Genomic DNA, 24,488 nt, shown 5'->3' with positions numbered 1-24,488 from the left:
AAAGTCACTGCTCTCCCTTACTCTCTGGGTCATTATGAAAGTCACTGTTCTCCCTTACTCTCTGGGTCATTATGAAAGTCACTGTTCTCCCTTACTCTCTGGGTCATTATGAAAGTCACTGCTCTCCCTTACTCTCTGGGTTATATTTACACTACAGAGTGGAGAGGATGACCTTATGACACCAGTGATAAAAACAGGGTCATGATGTTGGTGCTCTTAAGGTTACACAGTAACACGCTGCGCAAATTCAAACTGGCGATAGTGTTTGGAGAAGATGGATTACTGTGGGTGAGGTGGGGTGGGGGGGAGTGTTCTGGTTAGGTGTAGCGAAGATTTATTTAATTTTTTATTTAACCTTTATTTAACTAGGCAAGTGAGTTAAAAACAAATTCTTATTTACAATAACGGCCCACCAAAAGGCAAAAGGCCACCTACAGGGACAAGGGCTGGGATTAAAAATAAAAATATAGGACAAAACACACATCATGATGAGAGACATCACAACACTACATACAGAGAGACCAGCACAAAACATGGTACAAACATTATTGGGCAGGATGGGAAGGGGTGATTTACTGGTTAGAAGGTGAAGACAGGGGTTTGGAGTGAAGGAGCTAGAGACAGAGGAGGAGTGTAAGGTGCTGGGTAGACGAGTGCGGTCCTGACGGCATGCCAATAAGATGTCTCCTCTGTGTGCAGAAAGGTGTACACACACACAGCTGGAGGGCTCCCAGCATCAGTGTGTGTGTGTGTGTGTATGTGTATGTGTATGTGTGTGTGTGTGTGTGTGTGTGTGTGTGTGTGTGTGTGCGTGTGCGTGTGCGTGTGCGTGTGAGAGAGGGGGAAGTTAAAGGACTAAAGGAAAAGGAGAGTGAGACATTGGTACCACAGACAGAGAAGAGAGACAAAGAGAAAGAGGGAGAGAAAGAGAGAGAGAGACAGAGAGGCAAAGAGAGAGAGAGGGAAAGAGAGAGAGAGAGCGAGAGAGACAGAGTGAGACAGACAGAGACAGAGAGAAAGACAGACAGAGACAGAGACAGAGAGAGAGAGAGAGAGAGAGGGGGAGAGAGAGAGATAGAGAAAGGGAGAGAGACAGACAAGGCAAGAAGGGCCTTCTATGCCATCAAAAGGAACATAAAATGTGACATACCAATTAGGATACCTGAATCAGTTATAGAACACATTGCCCTTTATGGTTGGGAAGTCTGGGGTCCGCTCACCAACCAAGAATTAACAAAATGTGACAAACACCAAATAAAGACTCTGCATGCAGAATTCTGCAAAAATATCCTCAGTGTAAAACGTAAAACACCAAATAATGCACGCAGAGCAGAATTTGTCCGATACCTGCTAATTATCAAAATCCAGAAAAGAGACGTTCAATTCTACAACCACCTAAAAGGAAGCGATTCCCAAACCTTCCATAACAAAGTCATCACCTACAGAGAGATGAACCTGGAGAAGAGTCCCCTCAGCAAGCTGGTCCTGGGGCTCTGTTCACAAACACAAACAGACCCCACAGAGCCCCAGGACAGCAACACAATTAGATCCAACCAAATCATGAGAAAACAAAAATAAAATTACTTGACACATTGGAAAGAATTAACGAAAACACAGACCAAACTACAATGCTATTTGGCCCTAAACAGAGAGTATACAGTGGCAGAATACCTGACCACTTTGACTGACCCAAACTTAAGGAAAGCTTTGACTATGTACAGACTCAGTGAGCATAGCCTTGCTGCCGTAGGCAGACCTGGCTCTCAAGAGAAGACAGGCTATGTGCACATTGCACACAAAATGAGGTGGAAACTAAGCTGAACTTCCTAACCTCCTGACAAATGTATGACCATATTAGAGACACATATTTCCCTCAGATTACACAGATCCACAAAGAATTCGAATAAACTCCCATATCTATTGGGTGAAATACCGCATTGTGCCATCACAGCAGCAAGATTTGTGACCTGTTGCCACAAGAAAAGGGCAACCACCCATAATTATGTTTATTTATTTTCCCTTTTGTACTTTAACTATTTGCACATAATATATACATTTGAAATGTCTTTATTCTTTTGGAACTTTTGTGAGTGTAATGCTTACTGTTCTTTTTATTGTTAATTTCACTTTAGTTTATTATCTACTTCACTTGCTTTGGCAATGTTAACATATATTTCCCATGCCAATAAAGCACTTAAAATGAAATTGAACTGAGAGAGAAAGAGAGAGACCTATTAGATCACAGCAAAATCACAGTCTACTTGAACAGAGTAATATTCAATCATGAGGCATCAAAGCCAAAGGAACTGAGTAATATTAAGAAATGCTATAGATGGAAGGAATGTAGCGTGGAAACCTACCAAAAAACTATTAGACAACAACAAATTCAATCCCTTTTAGACAACTTCCTGGACAAAATGTTCCACTGTAATAGTGAAGGTGTAAACCTGGCAGTAGAAAATCTAAACAGTATATTTGACTTCTCAGCTTCCCTATCAAATCTAGAAATGTCAAACATAAAACCGAAGAAAATGAACAACAATGACAAATGGTTTGAAGAATGCAAAAACCTAAGAAAGAAATTCAGAAACCTATCCAACCAAAAACATAGAGACCCAGAAAACCTGAGCCTACGCCTTCACTATGGTGAATAACTATAACAATACAGACATACACTAGAGAGAGAGAGAGAGAGAGAGAGAGAGAGAGAGAGAGAGAGAAAAGCTAAGTGACCTTTCCAGTAGGTCTACACTCAAGCCCTGGGGGGAGGATGGATGGACAAACAGACACTGTCAGGAGGGAGAGAGGGAGTCTGGGTGGGGGGGTATGGACTCAGCTTCAGACTATGTCCTGTCGCCTCCACTCTCTGCCCTTTCTGATGAAAATGTCAGCTCATCCCCCTTCTCTGAAAAAACACACACACTTGCTTTAATTCACTTTCTCTCTAACTCCTTGGCTAACTCCCTCACTGATCCAGGTGCTCTGACTATCTCCACTGTCCCTGCTATGCCTCTTAATGTGTCTTACTGTTGCATACATCACTGTCCCTGCTATGCCTCTTAATGTGTCTTACTGTTGCATACATCACTGTCCCTGCTATGCCTCTTAATGTGTCTTACTGTTGCATACATCACTGTCCCTGCTATGCCTCTTAATGTGTCTAACTGTTGCATACATCACTGTCCCTGCTATGCCTCTTAATGTGTCTTACTGTTGCATACATCACTGTCCCTGCTATGCCTCTTAATGTGTCTAACTGTTGCATACATCACTGTCCCTGCTATGCCTCTTAATGTGTCTTACTGTTGCATACATCACTGTCCCTGCTATGACTATTAAAGGTCAACTGCCCCTTAGAACCAACTTCTCTGGTTTTGAACGACCCCTGAGTCATTGATATGCGACAGAAACATTAATTGTAGTGTCAAAATGAACTACAAAGTGTAAACAGGTCAATGTCGGTTATGTGTTAACCAACTAGCCTACCTGGTTAAATAAAGGTGAAATAAAAAAATGTAACTAGGCAAGTCAGTTAAGAACAAATTCTTACGTACAATGTCGGGCTACCGGGGAACAGTGGGTTAACTGCCTTGTTCAGGGGCAGAATTACATTCTTATTTTTTTACCTAGTCAGCTCGGGGATTCGCTCCAGAAACCTTTTGGGTTACCAGCCCAACGTGCTAACTACTAGGCTACCTGCCGCCCCATAAAGTAAGTCTTGTCCTAAACTGAGTTTGGTAAGTGACTGCGTCATGACTTACTTGAGGGTTTGGTTTGGATTACAATTACGTCAACAATTTATGCCTCCTTTCACTTATTAACACTGTGGCACTGTGTTTTCTGGGATAAACACTGGGCGAGTGGGCGAGTGGGCGAGTTCACCATCTGTTAACGCTGTGTTTCTGGGATAAACACTGGGCGAGTGGGCGAGTTCACCATCTGTTAACGCTGTGTTTCTGGGATAAACACTGGGCGACTGGGCGAGTTCACCATCTGTTAACGCTGTGTTTCTGGGATAAACACTGGGCGACTGGGCGAGTTCACCATCTGTTAACGCTGTGTTTCTGGGATAAACACTGGGCGACTGGGCGAGTTCACCATCTGTTAACGCTGTGTTTCTGGGATAAACACTGGGCGGCTGGGCGAGTTCACCCGCTGTTAACACTGTGTTTCTGGGATAAACACTGGGCGACTGGGCGAGTTCACCCGCTGTTAACGCTGTTTTTCTGGGATAAACACTGGACGACTGGGCAAGTTCACCCGCTGTTAACGCTGTGTTTCTGGGATAAACACTGGGCGACTGGGCGAGTTCACCCGCTGTTAACGCTGTGTTTCTGGGATAAACACTGGGCGGCTGGGCGAGTTCACCATCTGTTAACGCTGTGTTTCTGAAATAAACACTGGGCGAGTTCACCATCTGTTAACACTGTGTTTCTGGGATAAACACTGGGCGGCTGGGCGAGTTCACCCGCTGTTAACGCTGTGTTTTCTGGGATAAGCACTGGGCGACTGGGCGAGTTCACCATCTGTTAACGCTGTGTTTCTGGGATAAACACTGGGCGAGTTCACCATCTGTTAACGCTGTGTTTCTGGGATAAACACTGGGCGACTGGGCGAGTTCACCATCTGTTAACGCTGTGTTTCTGGGATAAACACTGGGCGGCTGGGCGAGTTCACCATCTGTTAACGCTGTGTTTCTGGGATAAACACTGGACAACTGGGCGAGTTCACCCGCTGTTAACGCTGTGTTTCTGGGATAAACACTGGACGACTGGGCAAGTTCACCCGCTGTTAACGCTGTGTTTCTGGGATAAACACTGGATGACTGGGCAAGTTCACCCGCTGTTAACGCTGTGTTTCTGGGATAAACACTGGGCGACTGGGCGAGTTCACCATCTGTTAACGCTGTGTTTCTGGGATAAACACTGGGCGGCTGGGTGAGTTCACCCGCTGTTAACACTGTGTTTCTGGGATAAACACTGGGCGACTGGGCGAGTTCACCCGCTGTTAACACTGTGTTTCTGGGATAAACACTGGGCGACTGGGCGAGTTCACCCGCTGTTAACGCTGTTTTTCTGGGATAAACACTGGACGACTGGGCGAGTTCACCCGCTGTTAACGCTGTGTTTCTGGGATAAACACTGGGCGGCTGGGCGAGTTCACCATCTGTTAACGCTGTGTTTCTGGGATAAACACTGGACGACTGGGCGAGTTCACCCGCTGTTAACGCTGTGTTTCTGGGATAAACACTGGGCGAGTTCACCATCTATTAACACTGTGTTTATGGGATAAACACTGGACGACTGGGCGAGTTCACCCGCTGTTTACCGCTGTGTTTCTGGGATAAACACTGGGCGACTGGGCGAGTTCACCCGCTGTTAACGCTGTGTTTCTGGGATAAACACTGGGCGGCTGGGAGAGTTCACCATCTATTAACGCTGTGTTTCTGGGATAAACACTGGGCGGCTGGGCGAGTTCACCATCTGTTAACGCTGTGTTTCTGGGATAAGCACTGGGCGACTGGGCGAGTTCACCATCTGTTAACGCTGTGTTTCTGGGATAAACACTGGGCGACTGGGCGAGTTCACCATCTGTTAACGCTGTGTTTCTGGGATAAACACTGGGCGACTGGGCGAGTTCACCATCTGTTAACGCTGTGTTTCTGGGATAAGCACTGGGCGACTGGGCGAGTTCACCATCTGTTAACGCTGTGTTTCTGGGATAAACACTGGGCGGCTGGGCGAGTTCACCCGCTGTTAACGCTGTGTTTCTGGGATAAACACTGGACGACTGGGCGAGTTCACCCGCTGTTAACGCTGTGTTTCTGGGATAAACACTGGGCGGCTGGGCGAGTTCACCCGCTGTTAACGCTGTTAACTTCAAGTAGGTTTCGGTTTTGCTAGGGCATTGTGGATCGGGTTTGGCAAGTTCAAATACAGTGATAGAAATTACATGGATGAACATCTAATTCTGACATGAAACTGTGTGAGCTAGTTGAAAGGCAGGTTGTTGTGTTATTCAAACTGAGGTGTGTTTCCACTAACTCAGCCAGACCTGCTCTACACATCATACTGCTTTCTGATTCATCACTGTGGTTACCCAACCACTGCTGACAGAGACTTGGGTGACGCACAGATACACATTTCATCTGCAATAACTGTGTCTTTCTGTGTGTGTGTGTGTGTGTGTGTGTGTGTGTGTGTGTGTGTGTGTGTGTGTGTGAAAGGTGCCCAACCAAGCTAAAACGGACAAATCCAGGCCCAACTAAGGCCCTCTAAAACAGGGGACTAATATTCTATTCTCAGAGATAGGAAAGGAGAGCTAAGAAAAGGAACCCTGTGAGAGAGAGCGAGCAGAGTGGGAGCGAGGAGAGAAAGATAAAAGCGAGGGAGTGAGCGGTAGAGAGGGTGATAGAGAGAGAGTGGTGCTTGAGTTCTGACATTGGAGATGAGGTCCTGGTACTGTACTGTGGTGTGTGTGTGTGTGTGTGTGTGTGTGTGTGTGTGTGTGTGTGTGTGTGTGTGTGTGTGTGTGTGTGTGTGTGTGTGTGTGTGTGTGTGTGTGTGTGTGTGTTTAACAAGAATAGTAAATGAACAAAAATTTGACAAACTTGTTAGTCCCCACAAAATCCCCACAAGGTCAAATGCTATTTCTAAGGAGTTTAGGGTTAAGGTTAGAATTAGTGCTAGGGTTAGAATTAGGTTTAGGGTTAGGTTTTTGGGTTAAGGTTAGGGTTAGGGTAAGAGTACAGGTTAGGGTTAGGTTTAGGTTCGGGGTTAGGGAAAATAGGATTTTGAAAGGGACTGGATTGTGTGTCTCCATAAGGTTAGCTGTACAATACTGTGTGTGTGTGTGTGTGTGTGTGCATGTGCGTGTGCGTGTGTGTGCTTGTATTCCTATCCTGGTGGGTACCGGAAATCCCACAAACATTTCCCAGGTCCCCATGAGGACAAAGGCTATTTTAGGTTTAGGGTTAGAATGAAGGTTTCGATTGGTGTGTGTGTGGGTTAGTTCTTCTACCCTTGTAGGGACCTAAAATCCCCCAAAGTCACCACAAGGATAGTTAAACAAGGAACATTCTCCCTCGTGGGGACATTTCCCTCTTCCCCATGAGGACAAAGGCTATTTTAACATTTTAGGGTTTAGGTTTAGGGTTAAAATTAGGGTTAGGGTTACAATTTTTAATAGATTTTTGATTGGAAATTATGATTTTTAAAGGACTTTGAATGGAAATTATGATTTTTAATGGTTTTAAATGAAAAGGAATTATAGATTCCCACAAGGATAGAAGAATATAACATGGCATGTTTGTGTGTGTGTGTGTGTGTGTGTGTGTGTGTGTGTGTGTGTGTGTGTGTGTGTGTGTGTGTGTGTGTGTGTGTGCGCGTGCATATGTCCGTGTGTGTATTAAGATGGTATTTTGTGTGGGAGGTCTATAATAATGGAGCAGGCCAGCAGGGTAATGCTCTTTCATATGAAAACAGAGACTGGTCTATTTCATAATCATCTGTCCAGATTACCACAGTAAGCCCTGGTTGGCACTAGTCTGTCAACCCCTCTGAATCCCACTGCAATGCCACAATTATCCAATTAAAACCCCTGTACAAAACAGCAACACACACACAACTGCTAAACTACACACACTACACACACTACAACTACTAAATCGTGTACATTTGAGTTGGTAATCTCAAAATGATCTTATATTGTGCAGATGTATCGTACAGCAATCATGAATTGATATAGTAAATATAGTTTACTAGACTCCCTGATACTTTGAACTCAACGTATGGTAAAAAAACAGTAGCTTGAAAAGAAGGTTTGTTCTGCAAAGCAGCAGACCCTAAGGTATATTTTCAACTTATTGCAATCAAAAATATCTACATTTCCAATTTATATCACTAGCTGATGTATGGCTAACACGGTGTTACTGTCCATAGAAGACAGAAACCTGACCTGAAAAGACTTCCTGAACACAGTCAGTTAAAAGCATTCAAATGAGTTCAGCTGGGACAGATGGGCCCCCAGAGGACAACTAACCTACAGAAATAGTCTGGTAGAAAAGGACAAATCCTAGAAGAAATGAGTAACAACACAGACTTTTAAAGCTATAACCCAGAGGAACAGAACTAATAGAGGAGAGAAAGGCAGGAAGACTGGAACAGAAAAATAGGTGAGAAATAAGAAGATGGAGAGAGCAGAGTGCGTGTTAGCTGACAGAGGAGACTGCAGATCAGCTCAGAGGTTATTACCCAACAGGACCATTTTAGCCTCTTTTTCTAATGCGCACGCACACACACACACACACACACACACACACACACACACACACGCAAGCACACACACACACACGCACACACGCAAGCACACACACACACACACATGCACACACACACACGCACGCAAGCACACACACACACGCACGCACGCAAGCACACACACAAGCACACACGCAAGCACACACACACACACATGCACACACACACGCACGCAAGCACACACACACACACACACGCACGCAAGCACACACGCAAGCACACACACACACACATGCACACACACACACACAAGCACACACGCAAGCACACACACACACATGCACACACACACGCACGCAAGCACACATGCAAGCACACACGCAAGCACACACGCAAGCACACACACACACATGCACACACACACACGCACGCAAGCACACATGCAAGCACACACGCAAGCACACACACACACGCACGCAAGCACACACGCAAGCACACACACATGCACACACACACACACACGCAAGCACAAACACACGCATGCATGCACACACACACACACGCACGCACACACACACAAGCACAAACACGCACACACACAACGTAATTGTGCTTTCATTTTCTACGCAGACTGAGACTCATGGACATAAACTATCTCTCTTTCACACACACTCACACACATAAATACACACGCACACATACACACAGTACATACACACTCACAGTACATAAATACCTTCTCTTTGGTGCCGGACTGGGAGCAGTCTGGCCGGGTGCGGATGGTGAAAGGGGAGGCCAGACGCAGCATTATGGCCTGGAAGGTGGGCTGGATCCTGGGGGAGATGATCTCAAAGCAGTCCCTGAAGGAGAGGGTCCGGTGAGGCTCGATCCGTGCCTGCCTTCTCAGACCTTCCCCTAGCTGCAGCAGCTCCATGCTGGGGCCCAGCACCAGGTGGAAGGGGAAGGCCCTGCAGAATGTAGCCGGACGGATGCGCAGGTCAGTGGGGGAGAGGGAGAGGGGCGGGAGGGTCTGCTTGGAGGTCTCTGATGGAAGGGTGACAGAGGAGGGAGGGATGGAGGAAGAGGAGGGGAAGGTTTCTCTGATGAGGAAGGACAGTGAGACGGGGGCAGACAATGAAGGGGGTGAGGGAGACGAGGAAGGAGAAGCGGTGAGAGTAGGGATGGAGTCTCCACCTGAGTGCTCTGCGTCCTCATTGGGCGACAAGGACGCTAGGGGAGGGGCTTCCTTCACCACAACGTGGGAGTGGAAGATTCGGCGTGCGACACCTCGAATCAAACCAGGCATAGCCAATCCCACGACAGGGGCGGGGTTAAAGCAGTGGAGGAGGAGAAGCTTTCCTCCCACCCTCTCCCCTCCTCCTCCTCCTCCTCCTCTCTCCTCCTGGTGAGGGTCTTTGCATTGAAAAGAGGGGCTCTCTGAAGAGGCGCGGCGTCCGGTCGAGGTTCTGATATGTTCTAAGATGGCGTCAAAGCCGTTAAAGAAGTCCTGCAGGTTCCCTCCCACCGCTCTTAGAACCCGCTCGTTCTCCTCGAAACACAGACCGAAGAACTCCTCCCCGAAACGCTCCCTCAGCTCACAGAACCGCACACCTAGAACACAGAGCAAACAAAACCTGAGGACAATGTAAGAACAACACAACCACAACATCAGGACACTGTAGGGACAACACAACCACAACATCAGGACAACGTAAGGACAACACAACCACAACATCCAGACAACGTAAGGACAACACAACCATAACATCAGGACAACGTAAGGACAACACAACCACAACATCAGGACACTGTAGGGACAACACAACCACAACATCAGGACAACGTAAGGACAACACAACCACAACATCAGGACAACGTAAGGACAACACAACCACAACATCAGGACAACGTAAGGACAACACAACCACAACATCAGGACAACGTAAGGACAACACAACCACAACATCAGGACAACGTAAGGACAACACAACCACAACATCAGGACAACATAAGGATAACACAACCACAACATCCGGACAACGTAAGGACAACACAACCACAACATCAGGACAACGTAAGGACAACACAACCACAACATCAGGACAACGTAAGGACAACACAACCACAACATCAGGACAACGTAAGGACAACACAACCACAACATCAGGACAACGTAAGGACAACACAACCACAACATCAGGACAACGTAAGGATAACACAACCACAACATCCGGACAACGTAAGGACAACACAACCACAACATCAGGACAACGTAAGGATAACACAACCACAACATCCGGACAACGTAAGGACAACACAACCACAACATCAGGACAACGTAAGGATAACACAACCACAACATCCGGACAACGTAAGGACAACTCAACCACAACATAAAAATAAACAAACACAGCTGGAGTGCCATGGCTAGGCTGTGGGGAGTTATTTACTGCGAAGGAGAGGCAGAGCAGAACACTGATCTGGAGTCTGCTTTAGAGCACACACACACACACACACACACACACACACACACACACACACACACACACACACACACACACACACACACACACACACACACACAGCTGCTGTTTGTCTGACTGATCAGTCAACCCTGATGCATAACAAACAGAGAGATCACTACAGGCTGGACAACACACAAAGAACTACAAACCACACACACACAGAGGTGGGTTAGGTAATGAGGGTATGGTGAGGAGCATGCTGACATTTACAGGCATGTCACGGCTGAGACAGATATGGAGAGAGGGAGGTAGAGAGACATGGCGGGAGGGAGGTAGAGAGCTGTAGGGAGGGAGATAGAGAGATGGAGAGAGGAGGGTAGAGGGAGGTAGAGAGACATGGAGGGAGGGAGGTAGAGAGATGGAGAGAGGAGGGTAGAGGGAGGTAGAGAGACATGGAGGGAGGGAGGTAGAGAGATGGAGAGAGGAGGGTAGAGGGAGGTAGAGAGACATGGAGGGAGGGAGGTAGAGAGATGGAGAGAGGAGGGTAGAGGGAGGTAGAGAGACATGGAGGGAGGGAGGTAGAGAGATGGAGAGAGGAGGGTAGAGGGAGGTAGAGAGACATGGCGGGAGGGAGGTAGAGAGATGGAGAGAGGAGGGTAGAGGGGAGGTAGAGAGACATGGCGGGAGGGAGGTAGAGAGATGGAGAGAGGAGGGTAGAGGGAGGTAGAGAGACATGGCGGGAGGGAGGTAGAGAGATGGAGAGAGGAGGGTAGAGGGAGGTAGAGAGACATGGCGGGAGGGAGGTAGAGAGATGGAGAGAGGAGGGTAGAGGGAGGTAGAGAGACATGGCGGGAGGGAGGTAGAGAGATGGAGAGAGGAGGGTAGAGGGAGGTAGAGAGACATGGCGGGAGGGAGGTAGAGAGCTGTAGAGAGGGAGATAGAGAGATAGAGAGAGGAGGGTAGAGGGAGGTAGAGAGAGGAAGGTAGAGGGAGGTAGAGAGAGGAAGGTAGAGGGATGAAGGTAGAGAGAGATGGAGAGAGGAAGGTAGAGGGAGGTAGAGAGAGGAAGGTGGAGGGAGGTAGAGAGAGGAAGGTAGAGGGATGATGGTAGAGAGAGATGGAGAGAGGAAGGTAGAGGGAGGTAGAGAGAGGAAGGTGGAGGGAGGTAGAGAGAGGAAGGTAGAGGGATGATGGTAGAGAGAGATGGAGAGAGGAAGGTAGAGGGAGGTAGAGAGAGGAAGGTGGAGGGAGGTAGAGAGAGGAAGGTAGAGGGAGGTAGAGAGAGGAAGGTAGAGGGATGATGGTAGAGAGAGATGGAGAGAGGAAGGTAGAGGGAGGTAGAGAGAGGAAGGTGGAGGGAGGTAGAGAGAGGAAGGTAGAGGGAGGTAGAGAGAGCTGGCGGGAGGGAGATAGAGAGATGGAGAGAGGAAGGTAGAGGGAGGTAGAGAGAGCTGGAGAGAGGAAGGTAGAGGGAGGTAGAGAGAGGAAGGTAGAGGGACGGAGGTAGAGAGAGATGGAAAGAGGAAGGTAGAGAGAGCTGTACGGAGGGAATTAGAGAGATGGAGAGAGGAAGGTAGAGGGAGGTAGAGAGAGATGGAGAGAGGAAGGTAGAGAGAGCTGTACGGAGGGAATTAGAGAGATGGAGAGAGGAAGGTAGAGGGAGGTAGAGAGAGATGGAGAGAGGAAGGTAGAGAGAGCTGTACGGAGGGAATTAGAGAGATGGAGAGAGGAAGGTAGAGGGAGGTAGAGAGAGATGGAGGGAGGGATATAGAGAGAGCTGTAGGGAGGGAGATAGAGAGAGGAAGGTTGAGGGAGGTAGAGAGAGATGGAGGGAGGGAGGGAGGGAGGTAGAGAGAGATGGAGAGAGGGAGATAGAGAGATGGAGAGAGGAAGGTAGAGGGAGGTAGAGAGAGATGGAGGGAGGGAGGTAGAGTGAGCTGTAGAGAGGGAGATAGAGAGATGGAGAGAGGAAGGTAGAGGGAGGTAGAGAGAGATGGAGGGAGGGATATAGAGAGAGCTGTAGGGAGGGAGATAGAGAGAGGAAGGTTGAGGGAGGTAGAGAGAGATGGAGGGAGGGAGGTAGAGAGAGATGGAGAGAGGGAGATAGAGAGATGGAGAGAGGAAGGTAGAGGGAGGTAGAGAGAGATGGAGGGAGGGAGGTAGAGTGAGCTGTAGAGAGGGAGATAGAGAGATGGAGAGAGGAAGGTAGAGAGAGCTGTACGGAGGGAATTAGAGAGATGGAGAGAGGAAGGTAGAGGGAGGTAGAGAGAGATGGAGGGAGGGAGGGATATAGAGAGAGCTGTAGGGAGGGAGATAGAGAGAGGAAGGTTGAGGGAGGTAGAGAGAGATGGAGGGAGGGAGGTAGAGAGAGATGGAGAGAGGGAGATAGAGAGATGGAGAGAGGAAGGTAGAGGGAGGTAGAGAGAGATGGGGGGAGGGAGGTAGAGTGAGCTGTAGAGAGGGAGATAGAGAGATGGAGAGAGGAAGGTAGAGGGAGGTAGAGAGAGATGGGGGGAGGGAGGTAGAGTGAGCTGTAGAGAGGGAGATAGAGAGATGGAGAGAGGAAGGTAGAGGGAGGTAGAGAAAGATGGAGAGAGGAAGGTAGAGGGAGGTAAAGAGAGGAAGGTAGAGGGGCAGAGGTAGAGGGAGATGGAGAGAGGAAGGTAGAGGGACAGAGGTAGAGAGAGATGGAGAGAGGAAGGTAGAGGTGAAGGGAGGGAGGTAGAGGGAGCTGGAGAGAGGAAGGTAGGTAGAGGGAAATGGACGGAGCGAGAAATTGATGTCGGGAGGGAGGTAGAGGTACAGAGAAGGAGAACACTGAGGAACAGGTTGTGCTTTAACCTAATGACCATCAGTACTGCAGCACAAGGATAGAGGGAGGGAGGGAGGGAGGGAGGGAGGGAGGGAGGAGGGAGGGAGGAGGGAGGGAGGGAGGGAGGGAGGGAGCTAGGAAAGGGAGAGGAAGTAGGAGACAAAGAGAAAAGCAGAAAGAGGTGAAGAAGTGTGTGTTTGTCAGAACTCCACCCAGATGTGTCTCCTCATTGGAAGGTAGCTGTAGGGTTCCAGAGGGGTATGTGTTCATGCATGTGGAGAGGCTGCTTTTAGTTGCAAAGTCCAGCTGAAGAATCGTACTAGTGTAAGCACCGAGTAAGCATTATAAATCACAAATCACACGCCCATTCCACACACACAGCTTTATTCTTTGGGGTGAAATTTCAGGACCTTTTGGGGAGTCAAAATGACACACATACGGACACACACACACACAAAAACACACACACACATGGTAGAGTGATACTGACCCTGTAGAGTAGCCATGTACTGTAGTATTCCAGAGATGTCCGCCTCTTCTCCAGAACCACAATGATCCACAAAGGGACACTTCTCCAAAGTAACACTTTTCATTTCCTCCTTCCCATCCTCTCTGCACCTTAAACACACACACACACACACACACACACACACACACACACACACACACACACACACACACACACACACACACACACACACACACACGCATGCGCGCACACACACGCACGCACACACACACATGGAATGGAGACATAAAGATGATATAACAGGCTAGAGAGCATCTACACACACACACACACACATAAACACACACGCACACACACACACACATACACACACAGTCTTCTACAGCTAACCTTGTAGGGACACACAATTTAGTCCCATTCAAAATCCTATTTTCCCTAACCCCTTACCCTAACCTTAAACCTAACCTTAACCCTAAACCTAACCCTAGCTCCTGACACTAAAACTAACCTAATTCTAAGCGTAGCACTAATTCTAACCTTAACACTAATCCCCCTAGAAATAGCATTTGACCTTGTGGGGATTTTGTGGGGACAAACAAATCCCCCCACCAACACACACACAGAGCATTGGACAGAAACTCACACCAACACACACACAGAGCATTGGACAGAAACTCACACCAACACACACACAGAGCATTGGACAGAAACTCACACCAACACACACACAGAGCATTGGACAGAAACTCACACCAACACACACACAGAGCATTGGATAGAAACTCACACCAACACACACACAGAGCATTGGACAGAAACTCACACCAACACACACACAGAGCATTGGACAGAAACTCACACCAACACACACACAGAGCATTGGACAGAAACTCACACCAACACACACACAGAGCATTGGACAGAAACTCACACCAACACACACACAGAGCATTGGACAGAAACTCACACCAACACACACACAGAGCATTGGACAGAAACTCACACCAACACACACACAGAGCATTGGACAGAAACTCACACCAACACACACAGACAGTAATACTCAACTAATTGAAAGAAGTACACAGAGCAATGTTCACACAAAATACAAACACACGTTATGTAATGGATGAATTGGTTACATGCTTTTCTCAATTATAACACATGGATTAGATAAAAAGGAACAATGGCCTTGCTCTTTTGTGACCTCACTATGTTACTAGAGATTATTACTCACAGAGTCTTTATCCAGTCTTACCAAAGTCTATAGCTACATGTAGTACACCATTCTCAAGAGCATAGACACACACACACACACACACACACACGCATACACACACACACACACACACACACACACACACACACACACACACACACACACACACACACACGCATACACACACACACACACGCACACACACACACACACACACACACACACACACACACACACACACACACGCATACACACACACACACATACACACACACGCACACACACACACACACACACACACACACACACACACACATGCGTACACACACGCATACCCACACACACGTACACACATACACGCGTACACACACACACACGCATACACAGATGCATACACACACACACACACGTGTGCACACACACACACAGCACAGCAGTCCTTACCTGATCTCTTTCTGTCTGTAGAACTCTAAGGTTCTCTGTAAAGACTGTTGAACCATCTGTGTCTGAAAGAAGATGGAAAAACAAATGTTACTGGGCCAGTAACCGAAAGGTCGCTGGTTCGAATCCCCGAGGCAATAAGGCGAAAAGTCTGGCAATGTGCCCTTGAGCAAGTGATTTAACCCTAATTGCACCAGGGTTGCCGTTGATAATGTCAGACCCTGGCCGTGACCCCGCTCTCACATTTCCAATTCACACATACGTATTAATACACACTAGTACATGTGTGGAATAGGACAAATATAAGAACATTGTTGTCCTGGTCGTGACTAAAAACTCAGGGCCCTATATATAAAAACAGATCATTTCAACAGCCTGCATTTAAAGATGACACCTTAACGCTTTACAAACGGTCCAGTAATGTATAACTGGCACACAAAAAAACTATATTTTCCTATCACCACCAATAACAAAAAATACAGAAAGCTTTAAATATTCTAAATCCAGTTTTACCTCTAAATTCCTCTGCAGTGGGCTCTGACTGAGACGGTGTGTGTGCCCGCGTACATGCGCGTGTGTTTGTGTGTAAGGGAGAGTGGTGTTAATATGATGAACATTAATAAAATCCTGCAGCAACGCTAAATGAACACTGTTGTGTCAGTCTGGGGTCATCCTACGGTCTCTGCTAAAACATGGTGTACAGGACACCAGCATCTGGGGTCATCCTACGGCCTCTGCTGAAACCTGGTGTACAGGACACCAGCATCTGGGGTCATCCTACGGCCTCTGCTGAAACCTGGTGTACAGGACACCAGCATCTGGGGTCATCCTACGGCCTCTGCTGAAACCTGGTGTACAGGACACCAGCATCTGGGGTCATCCTACGGCCTCTGCTGAAACCTGGTGTACAGGACACCAGCATCTGGGGTCATCCTACGGTCTCTGCTGAAACCTGCTGTACAGGACACCAGCATCTGGGGTCATCCTACGGCCTCTGCTGAAACCTGCTGTACAGGACACCAGCATCTGGGGTCATCCTACGGTCTCTGCTGAAACCTGCTGTACAGGACACCAGCATCTGGGGTCATCCTACGGCCTCTGCTGAAACCTGGTGTACAGGACACCAGCATCTGGGGTCATCCTACGGTCTCTGCTGAAACCTGGTGTACAGGACACCAGCATCTGGGGTCATCCTACGGCCTCTGCTGAAACCTGGTGTACAGGACACCAGCATCTGGGGTCATCCTACGGTCTCTGCTGAAACCTGCTGTACAGGACACCAGCATCTGGGGTCATCCTACGGCCTCTGCTGAAACCTGGTGTACAGGACACCAGCATCTGGGGTCATCCTACGGCCTCTGCTGAAACCTGGTGTACAGGACACCAGCATCTGGGGTCATCCTACGGCCTCTGCTGAAACCTGGTGTACAGGACACCAGCATCTGGGGTCATCCTACGGTCTCTGCTGAAACCTGGTGTACAGGACACCAGCATCTGGGGTCATCCTACGGCCTCTGCTGAAACCTGGTGTACAGGACACCAGCATCTGGGGTCATCCTACGGTCTCTGCTGAAACCTGGTGTACAGGACACCAGCATCTGGGGTCACCCTACGACCTCTGCTGAAACCTGGTGTACAGGACACCAGCATCTGGGGTCACCCTACGACCTCTGCTGAAACCTGGTGTACAGGACACCAGCATCTGGGGTCACCCTACGGCCTCTGCTGAAACCTGGTGTACAGGACACCAGCATCTGGGGTCACCCTACGGTCTCTGCTGAAACCTGGTGTACAGGACACCAGCATCTGGGGTCATCCTACGGTCTCTGCTGAAACCTGCTGTACAGGACACCAGCATCTGGGGTCATCCTACGGTCTCTGCTGAAACCTGCTGTACAGGACACCAGCATCTGGGGTCATCCTACGGCCTCTGCTGAAACCTGGTGTACAGGACACCAGCATCTGGGGTCATCCTACGGTCTCTGCTGAAACCTGGTGTACAGGACACCAGCATCTGGGGTCATCCTACGGCCTCTGCTGAAACCTGGTGTACAGGACACCAGCATCTGGGGTCATCCTACGGTCTCTGCTGAAACCTGCTGTACAGGACACCAGCATCTGGGGTCATCCTACGGCCTCTGCTGAAACCTGGTGTACAGGACACCAGCATCTGGGGTCATCCTACGGTCTCTGCTGAAACCTGGTGTACAGGACACCAGCATCTGGGGTCACCCTACGACCTCTGCTGAAACCTGGTGTACAGGACACCAGCATCTGGGGTCACCCTACGACCTCTGCTGAAACCTGGTGTACAGGACACCAGCATCTGGGGTCACCCTACGGCCTCTGCTGAAACCTGGTGTACAGGACACCAGCATCTGGGGTCACCCTACGGTCTCTGCTGAAACCTGGTGTACAGGACACCAGCATCTGGGGTCATCCTACGGCCTCTGCTGAAACCTGCTGTACAGGACACCAGCATCTGGGGTCATCCAACGGTCTCTGCTGAAACCTGGTGTACAGGACACCAGCATCTGGGGTCATCCTACGGCCTCTGCTGAAACCTGCTGTACAGGACACCAGCATCTGGGGTCATCCTACGCTACTGTTTTTCACTGTCTTTTTACTGTTGTCTTTATTTCTTTACTTACCGATTGTTCACCTAATACCTTTTTTTTGCACTGTTGGTTAGAGCCTGTAAGTAAGCATTTCACTGTAAGGTTTACACCTGTTGTATTCAGCATTCCACTGTAAGGTTTACACCTATTGTATTCGGCGCATGTGACAAATAAACTTTGATTTGACTTCATTTCATTTGATTTATACAGGCATAGTGTATCCGTGTCCTGGTGAACAGGAGACCAGCATCTGGCTCATCCAACGTTATATATACAGGAATAGTGTGTGGGTGTCCTGGTGAACAGGAGACCAGCATCTGGCTCATCCAACGTTATATATACAGGAATAGTGTGTGGGTGTCCTGGTGAACAGGAGACCAGCATCTGGCTCATCCAACGTTATATATACAGGAATAGTGTGTGGGTGTCCTGGTGAACAGGAGACCAGCATCTGGCTCATCCAACGTTATATATACAGGCATAGTGTGTGGGTGTCCTGGTGAACAGGAGACCAGCATCTGGCTCATCCAACGTTATATATACAGGAATAGTGTGTGGGTGTCCTGGTGAACAGGAGACCAGCATCTGGCTCATCCAACGTTATATATACAGGAATAGTGTGTGGGTGTCCTGGTGAACAGGAGACCAGCATCTGGCTCATCCAACGTTATATATACAGGAATAGTGTGTGGGTGTCCTGGTGAACAGGAGACCAGCATCTGGCTCATCCAACGTTATATATACAGGCATAGTGTGTGGGTGTCCTGGTGAACAGGAGACCAGCATCTGGCTCATCCAACGTTATATATACAGGAATAGTGTGTGGGTGTCCTGGTGAACAGGAGACCAGCATCTGGCTCATCCAACGTTATATATACAGGAATAGTGTGTGGGTGTCCTGGTGAACAGGAGACCAGCATCTGGCTCATCCAACGTTATATATACAGGCATAGTGTGTGGGTGTCCTGGTGAACAGGAGACCAGCATCTGGCTCATCCAACGTTATATATACAGGAATAGTGTGTGGGTGTCCTGGTGAACAGGAGACCAGCATCTGGCTCATCCAACGTTATATATACAGGAATAGTGTGTGGGTGTCCTGGTGAACAGGAGACCAGCATCTGGCTCATCCAACGTTATATATACAGGCATAGTGTGTGGGTGTCCTATGAGAGTATCCTTGTCTTAGCCATTCATTCACAGAACATACGTCATCGACACACACACTTACTCTCTCCACACATTACCACCAGCAAACCAGTAAAAACAATAACAAGCACACATCTTTTATCAAAATTCACCGACACAGACAAGAAAACATTCACATCACAAAGACTTGTACATGAATCCATACAAACACACACACATTCATATGCTATGAAAGGCGGGTTGGTTTGTTAACACAGTAGATCAGCTGGCTGATCCATACACACACACACACACACACACACACACACACACACACACACACACACACACACACACACACACACACACACACACACACACACACACACACAAAATGAGTTTTACTCTCTCAGCATCTCTCTCCCTTCTTTCCTCTCTCTTCCCTCTCCATCCTCTGTATCCTTCCTCTGCCCTCCTTTCCTCTCTCCTCCCCCTCCATCCTCTGTATCCTTCCTCTGCCCTCCTTTCCTCTCTCCTCCCTCTCCATCCTCTGTATCCTTCCTCTGCCCTCCTTTCCTCTCTCCTCCCCCTCCATCCTCTGTATCCTTCCTCTGCCCTCCTTTCCTCTCTCCACCCCCTCCATCCTCTGTATCCTTCCTCTGCCCTCCATTCCTCTCTCCTCCCTCTCCATCCTCTGTATCCTTCCTCTGCCCTCCTTTCCTCTCTCCTCCCCCTCCATCCTCTGTATCCTTCCTCTGCCCTCCTTTCCTCTCTCCTCCCTCTCCATCCTCTGTATCCTTCCTCTGCCCTCCTTTCCTCTCTCCTCCCTCTCCATCCTCTGTATCCTTCCTCTGCCCTCCTTTCCTCCTCCTCTCCCTCCATCCTCTGTATCCTTCCTCTGCCCTCCTTTCCTCCATCCTCTCCCTCTCATCCTCTGTATCCTTCCTCTGCCCTCCTTTCCTCTCTCCTCCCTCTCCATCCTCTGTATCCTTCCTCTGCCCTCCTTTCCTCTCTCCTCCCCCTCCATCCTCTGTATCCTTCCTCTGCCCTCCTTTCCTCTCTCCTCCCCCTCCATCCTCTGTATCCTTCCTCTGCCCTCCTTTCCTCTCTCCTCCCCCTCCATCCTCTGTATCCTTCCTCTGCCCTCCTTTCCTCTCTCCTCCCCCTCCATCCTCTGTATCCTTCCTCTGCCCTCCATTCCTCTCTCCTCCCTCTCCATCCTCTGTATCCTTCCTCTGCCCTCCTTTCCTCTCTCCTCCCCCTCCATCCTCTGTATCCTTCCTCTGCCCTCCTTTCCTCTCTCCTCCCCCTCCATCCTCTGTATCCTTCCTCTGCCCTCCTTTCCTCTCTCCTCCCCCTCCATCCTCTGTATCCTTCCTCTGCCCTCCTTTCCTCTCTCCTCCCTCTCCATCCTCTGTATCCTTCCTCTGCCCTCCATTCCTCTCTCTTCCCTCTACATCCTCTGTATCCTTCCTCTGCCCTCCTTTCCTCTCTCCTCCCCCTCCATCCTCTGTATCCTTCCTCTGCCCTCCTTTCCTCTCTCCTCCCTCTCCATCCTCTGTATCCTTCCTCTGCCCTCCTTTCCTCTCTCCTCCCCCTCCATCCTCTGTATCCTTCATCTGCCCTCCTTTCCTCTCTCCTCCCACTCCATCCTCTGTATCCTTCCTCTGCCCTCCTTTCCTCTCTCCTCCCCCTCCATCCTCTGTATCCTTCCTCTGCCCTCCTTTCCTCTCTCCTCCCTCTCCATCCTCTGTATCCTTCCTCTGCCCTCCTTTCCTCTCTCCTCCCCCTCCATCCTCTGTATCCTTCCTCTGCCCTCCTTTCCTCTCTCCTCCCCCTCCATCCTCTGTATCCTTCCTCTGCCCTCCTTTCCTCTCTCCTCCCCCTCCATCCTCTGTATCCTTCCTCTGCCCTCCTTTCCTCTCTCCTCCCTCTCCATCCTCTGTATCCTTCCTCTGCCCTCCTTTCCTCCATCCTCTCCCTCCCATCATCTGTATCCTTCCTCTTCCCTCCTTTCCTCTCTCCTCTCCCTCCATCATTCGTATCCTTCCTCTGCCCTCCTTTCCTCTCTCCTCTCCCTCCATCATTCGTATCCTTCCTCTGCCCCCTGTCTCTCTTCTCAAGCAGTTCTCCTCCCTCCTCTTCCTCTCTCCTCTTAAGGCAGTATGTTTGTATGTGAGTGCATCTGTGTACGGCTTTAATTAGGGAATGTAGTGCAAATTACGGCACAGTTTCATGTCCCACAGTACACACAGCCTTGGAAGTTGATGAACTACACTACTGTAGAACAGTTATGGCTCACACCACTAACTACCACCTCCCTGCATATCTTTATGTTTGTGTTTATGTGTGTGTAATGTGTGGCGACAGAAGGAGGATATGTCCATTTGTGTCCTCTGTTCTGGGTCACTGGTGCTGGCCCGGCTGACAGTATCAGGACCATGAAGTGAACACCAAGTACATGCTCTGTTCTGGGTCACTGTGGCTGGCCCGGCTGACAGTATCAGGACCATGAAGTGAACACCAAGTACATGCTCTGTTCTGGGTCACTGTGGCTGGCCCGGCTGACAGTATCAGGACCATGAAGTGAACACCAAGTACATGCTCTGTTCTGGGTCACTGTGGCTGGCCCGGCTGACAGTATCAGGACCATGAAGTGAACACCAAGTACATGCTCTGTTCTGGGTCACTGTGGCTGGCCCGGCTGACAGTATCAGGACCATGAAGTGAACACCAAGTACATGCTCTGTTCTGGGTCACTGTGGCTGGCCCGGCTGACAGTATCAGGACCATGAAGTGAACACCAAGTACATGCTCTGTTCTGGGTCACTGTGGCTGGCCCGGCTGACAGTATCAGGACCATGAAGTGAACACCAAGTACATGCTCTGTTCTGGGTCACTGTGGCTGGCCCGGCTGACAGTATCAGGACCATGAAGTGAACACCAAGTTCATGCTCTGTTCTCCGGGTCATGGTTGACTGGTTGCTAAGAGCGGTTCCCTCGTTGCTTTGCTCTTGTATGATTGGGTCACCATGATTGCAGTCTGTGTGTGCGTGTGGGGGCGATCTTTTGACCAGGGAGTAGCAAGCTAAACACTTCCTTAAGACCAAGGAAATTAAAAACAGCGTTGTATAAGACCAGGATATCATCATCATCATCATCATCATTATCAGTGCATCTCTAATCTCTAGTTTTTTCCAAGTTTCTGTTCCTTATTGTACACTGTTCTGAAAACACAGATTAATGATGCTGTAAACTGGAGGCCTTCCAAGCAGGTATTTTATTTCACCTGTCCACTTCTTTCACTTCAGTGCAGGTGGAGGAGAAGAGGCTACTCTAGGTAAACAGATACAGTCTCACCCAGAATAACCTCATCCCCGTAAGGAGTGATATAGAATAGGACTAATCTGCTACCCATTCTTCTCTCTCTCTCTCGCTCTCTCTGTATTCTAACAGTCATCTCTTTGCGTGCTGGTCCTTTTGTAACCACGCAGGTGACGCATGCAGAGGGGAGAGAAATACCGGAGAAAATCTCTCTATCTGGGTTTTTTGTAAATGTATCCTACCGTGGGCGACGTTAACCTCCTCAAGCTCTCCCCGAGCGAGTCCAGGTTCACGCGCTTCCGTCTGTTCGCCCGTTTGGGTCCCGGTGCGTCCTCGAACGGGCACGCTAGCTTCTCCACCGGGCTCTTGCCGTTCCAGATGCGTGAAAAGGGGCAGGAGTCGCCGTCATCTCCGGGACTCTCCAGGCACTCCGAGCCCATCGAGCTGAACGACTCCGAAGAGATCTTGCGCGAAGACATGCTGCTGCTGCTAAGTCTGGGCGCGTACGCGTGCGGCGGCGAAACAACACACCGCCACCCGGACTCATCAGATTCACTCGCGTGGGAAAGATGGGGAGGCGCGCGCACCGGTCAAGAGCGTGAGCGACACGAGCTAGAGAACAAATGTATTACCCAAACCAAGATGCTCTCGCGACGGCCAGAGAGAGGGACTATATTCACCAGACGAATCTCATGTCTAACGGCTTTAACCGTTGTCCTCTTTGCTTTCCCTTTGAAATTCCAGTTGAAGTATTATGTCTGCTGCGCACCTCTCCACTATCACATCCTCTGTGGATTCACGGCTTTCTGACTCTCTCTCTCTGTGGACTATTCATGCTTTCATTCCTTCACCCTCTCATCCCTGCAGTTGGCTGTATTCCTCTCCTCTCCAGAGGGCAGGAAACGGTGTGTCCAGGTGCGGGCCTGAGGAGGATCGGGAGATACAGAGAGATGCTTGCGGAGTCAGCTCGAGCCGCTACCTCGTGGAGTTCTATCTGTCCACTCCGCTCGAGCTCTACAGCATCACTATTCTACCTCCATCCGCCACAACCAATCAGATATAATATCAGACCAAACCCTGCCCCCCCTCGCTTAACATCCCTGTGAGAGAGATACTTTAGTTTAGGGCTAGGCTGCTGTTTGGCGCAGATACTGACGGAGGAGACACTAGAGTCAAAAATACAAGTAACTGCAGGAGAAAGCAAAACCATAACCTACAAAATCAAATAGACCTAGTGTTTGCATGTGATTTGATCCTTAATAATTTGATTTCATGCCACACATATGCCAGTTGACCCACACTGTGATTATTATTATCTGACCCTGCTGGTCATCTATGAACGTTTGAACATCTTGGCCAGGTTCTGTTATACTCTCCATCCAATCTCCATCCGGCACAGCCAGAAGTGGACTGGCCACCCCTCATAGCCTGGTTCCTCTCTAGGTTTCTTCCTAGGTTCTGGCCTTTCTAGGGAGTTTTTCCTATCCACCGTGCTTCTACACCTGCATTGTTTGAGGTTTTAGGCTGGGTTTCTGTACAGCACTTTGTGACATCGGCTGATGTAAAAAGGGATTTATAAAACATTTGATTGATTGATTAATTGACTGTGCAATGCCAGCAGAACATATTCAGTGTGTTTGTATACTAGACCAATTTGTCATAATCAACTGAACACTGACCTTTGTAAATAATTTACTTCTTATTTTACTCAAGGTCATAGAGATAAAACAATAATTGAAGGTAGACTTGGTTCT

The 24,488-nt window shown here is 48.9% G+C and overlaps 1 protein-coding gene across 2 annotated transcripts in view; it reads right to left on the bottom strand.

Annotated features, from left to right (window-relative positions):
• The window catches only part of LOC106613184 (guanylate cyclase 1, soluble, alpha 2), a 46,660-nt gene extending 22,918 nt beyond the window's left edge, over positions 1-23,742 (bottom strand). Inside the window, exons 1-4 of one of the 2 annotated variants that reach the window (XM_014215189.2) lie at positions 22,977-23,742; positions 15,668-15,729; positions 14,026-14,153; positions 8,995-9,869 (exon numbers count right to left, since the gene is read on the bottom strand). In XM_014215189.2, the coding sequence (XP_014070664.2) occupies positions 8,995-9,869; positions 14,026-14,153; positions 15,668-15,729; positions 22,977-23,213 (1,302 nt within the window). In that variant the 5' untranslated portion in view covers positions 23,214-23,742. The remainder of the gene's footprint in view (positions 1-8,994; positions 9,870-14,025; positions 14,154-15,667; positions 15,730-22,976) is intronic. The other variant, XM_014215190.2, reaches the window with a different exon arrangement.
• Between the last annotated feature and the right edge of the window lie 746 nt (positions 23,743-24,488).

The sequence above is a fragment of the Salmo salar genome, chromosome ssa09, assembly GCF_905237065.1.
Source record: "Salmo salar chromosome ssa09, Ssal_v3.1, whole genome shotgun sequence".
Classification (NCBI taxonomy): Eukaryota; Metazoa; Chordata; class Actinopteri; order Salmoniformes; family Salmonidae; genus Salmo; species Salmo salar.
Note: the sequence above shows the minus strand (reverse complement) of the source record. Positions and strands in the feature narration are given on the sequence as shown.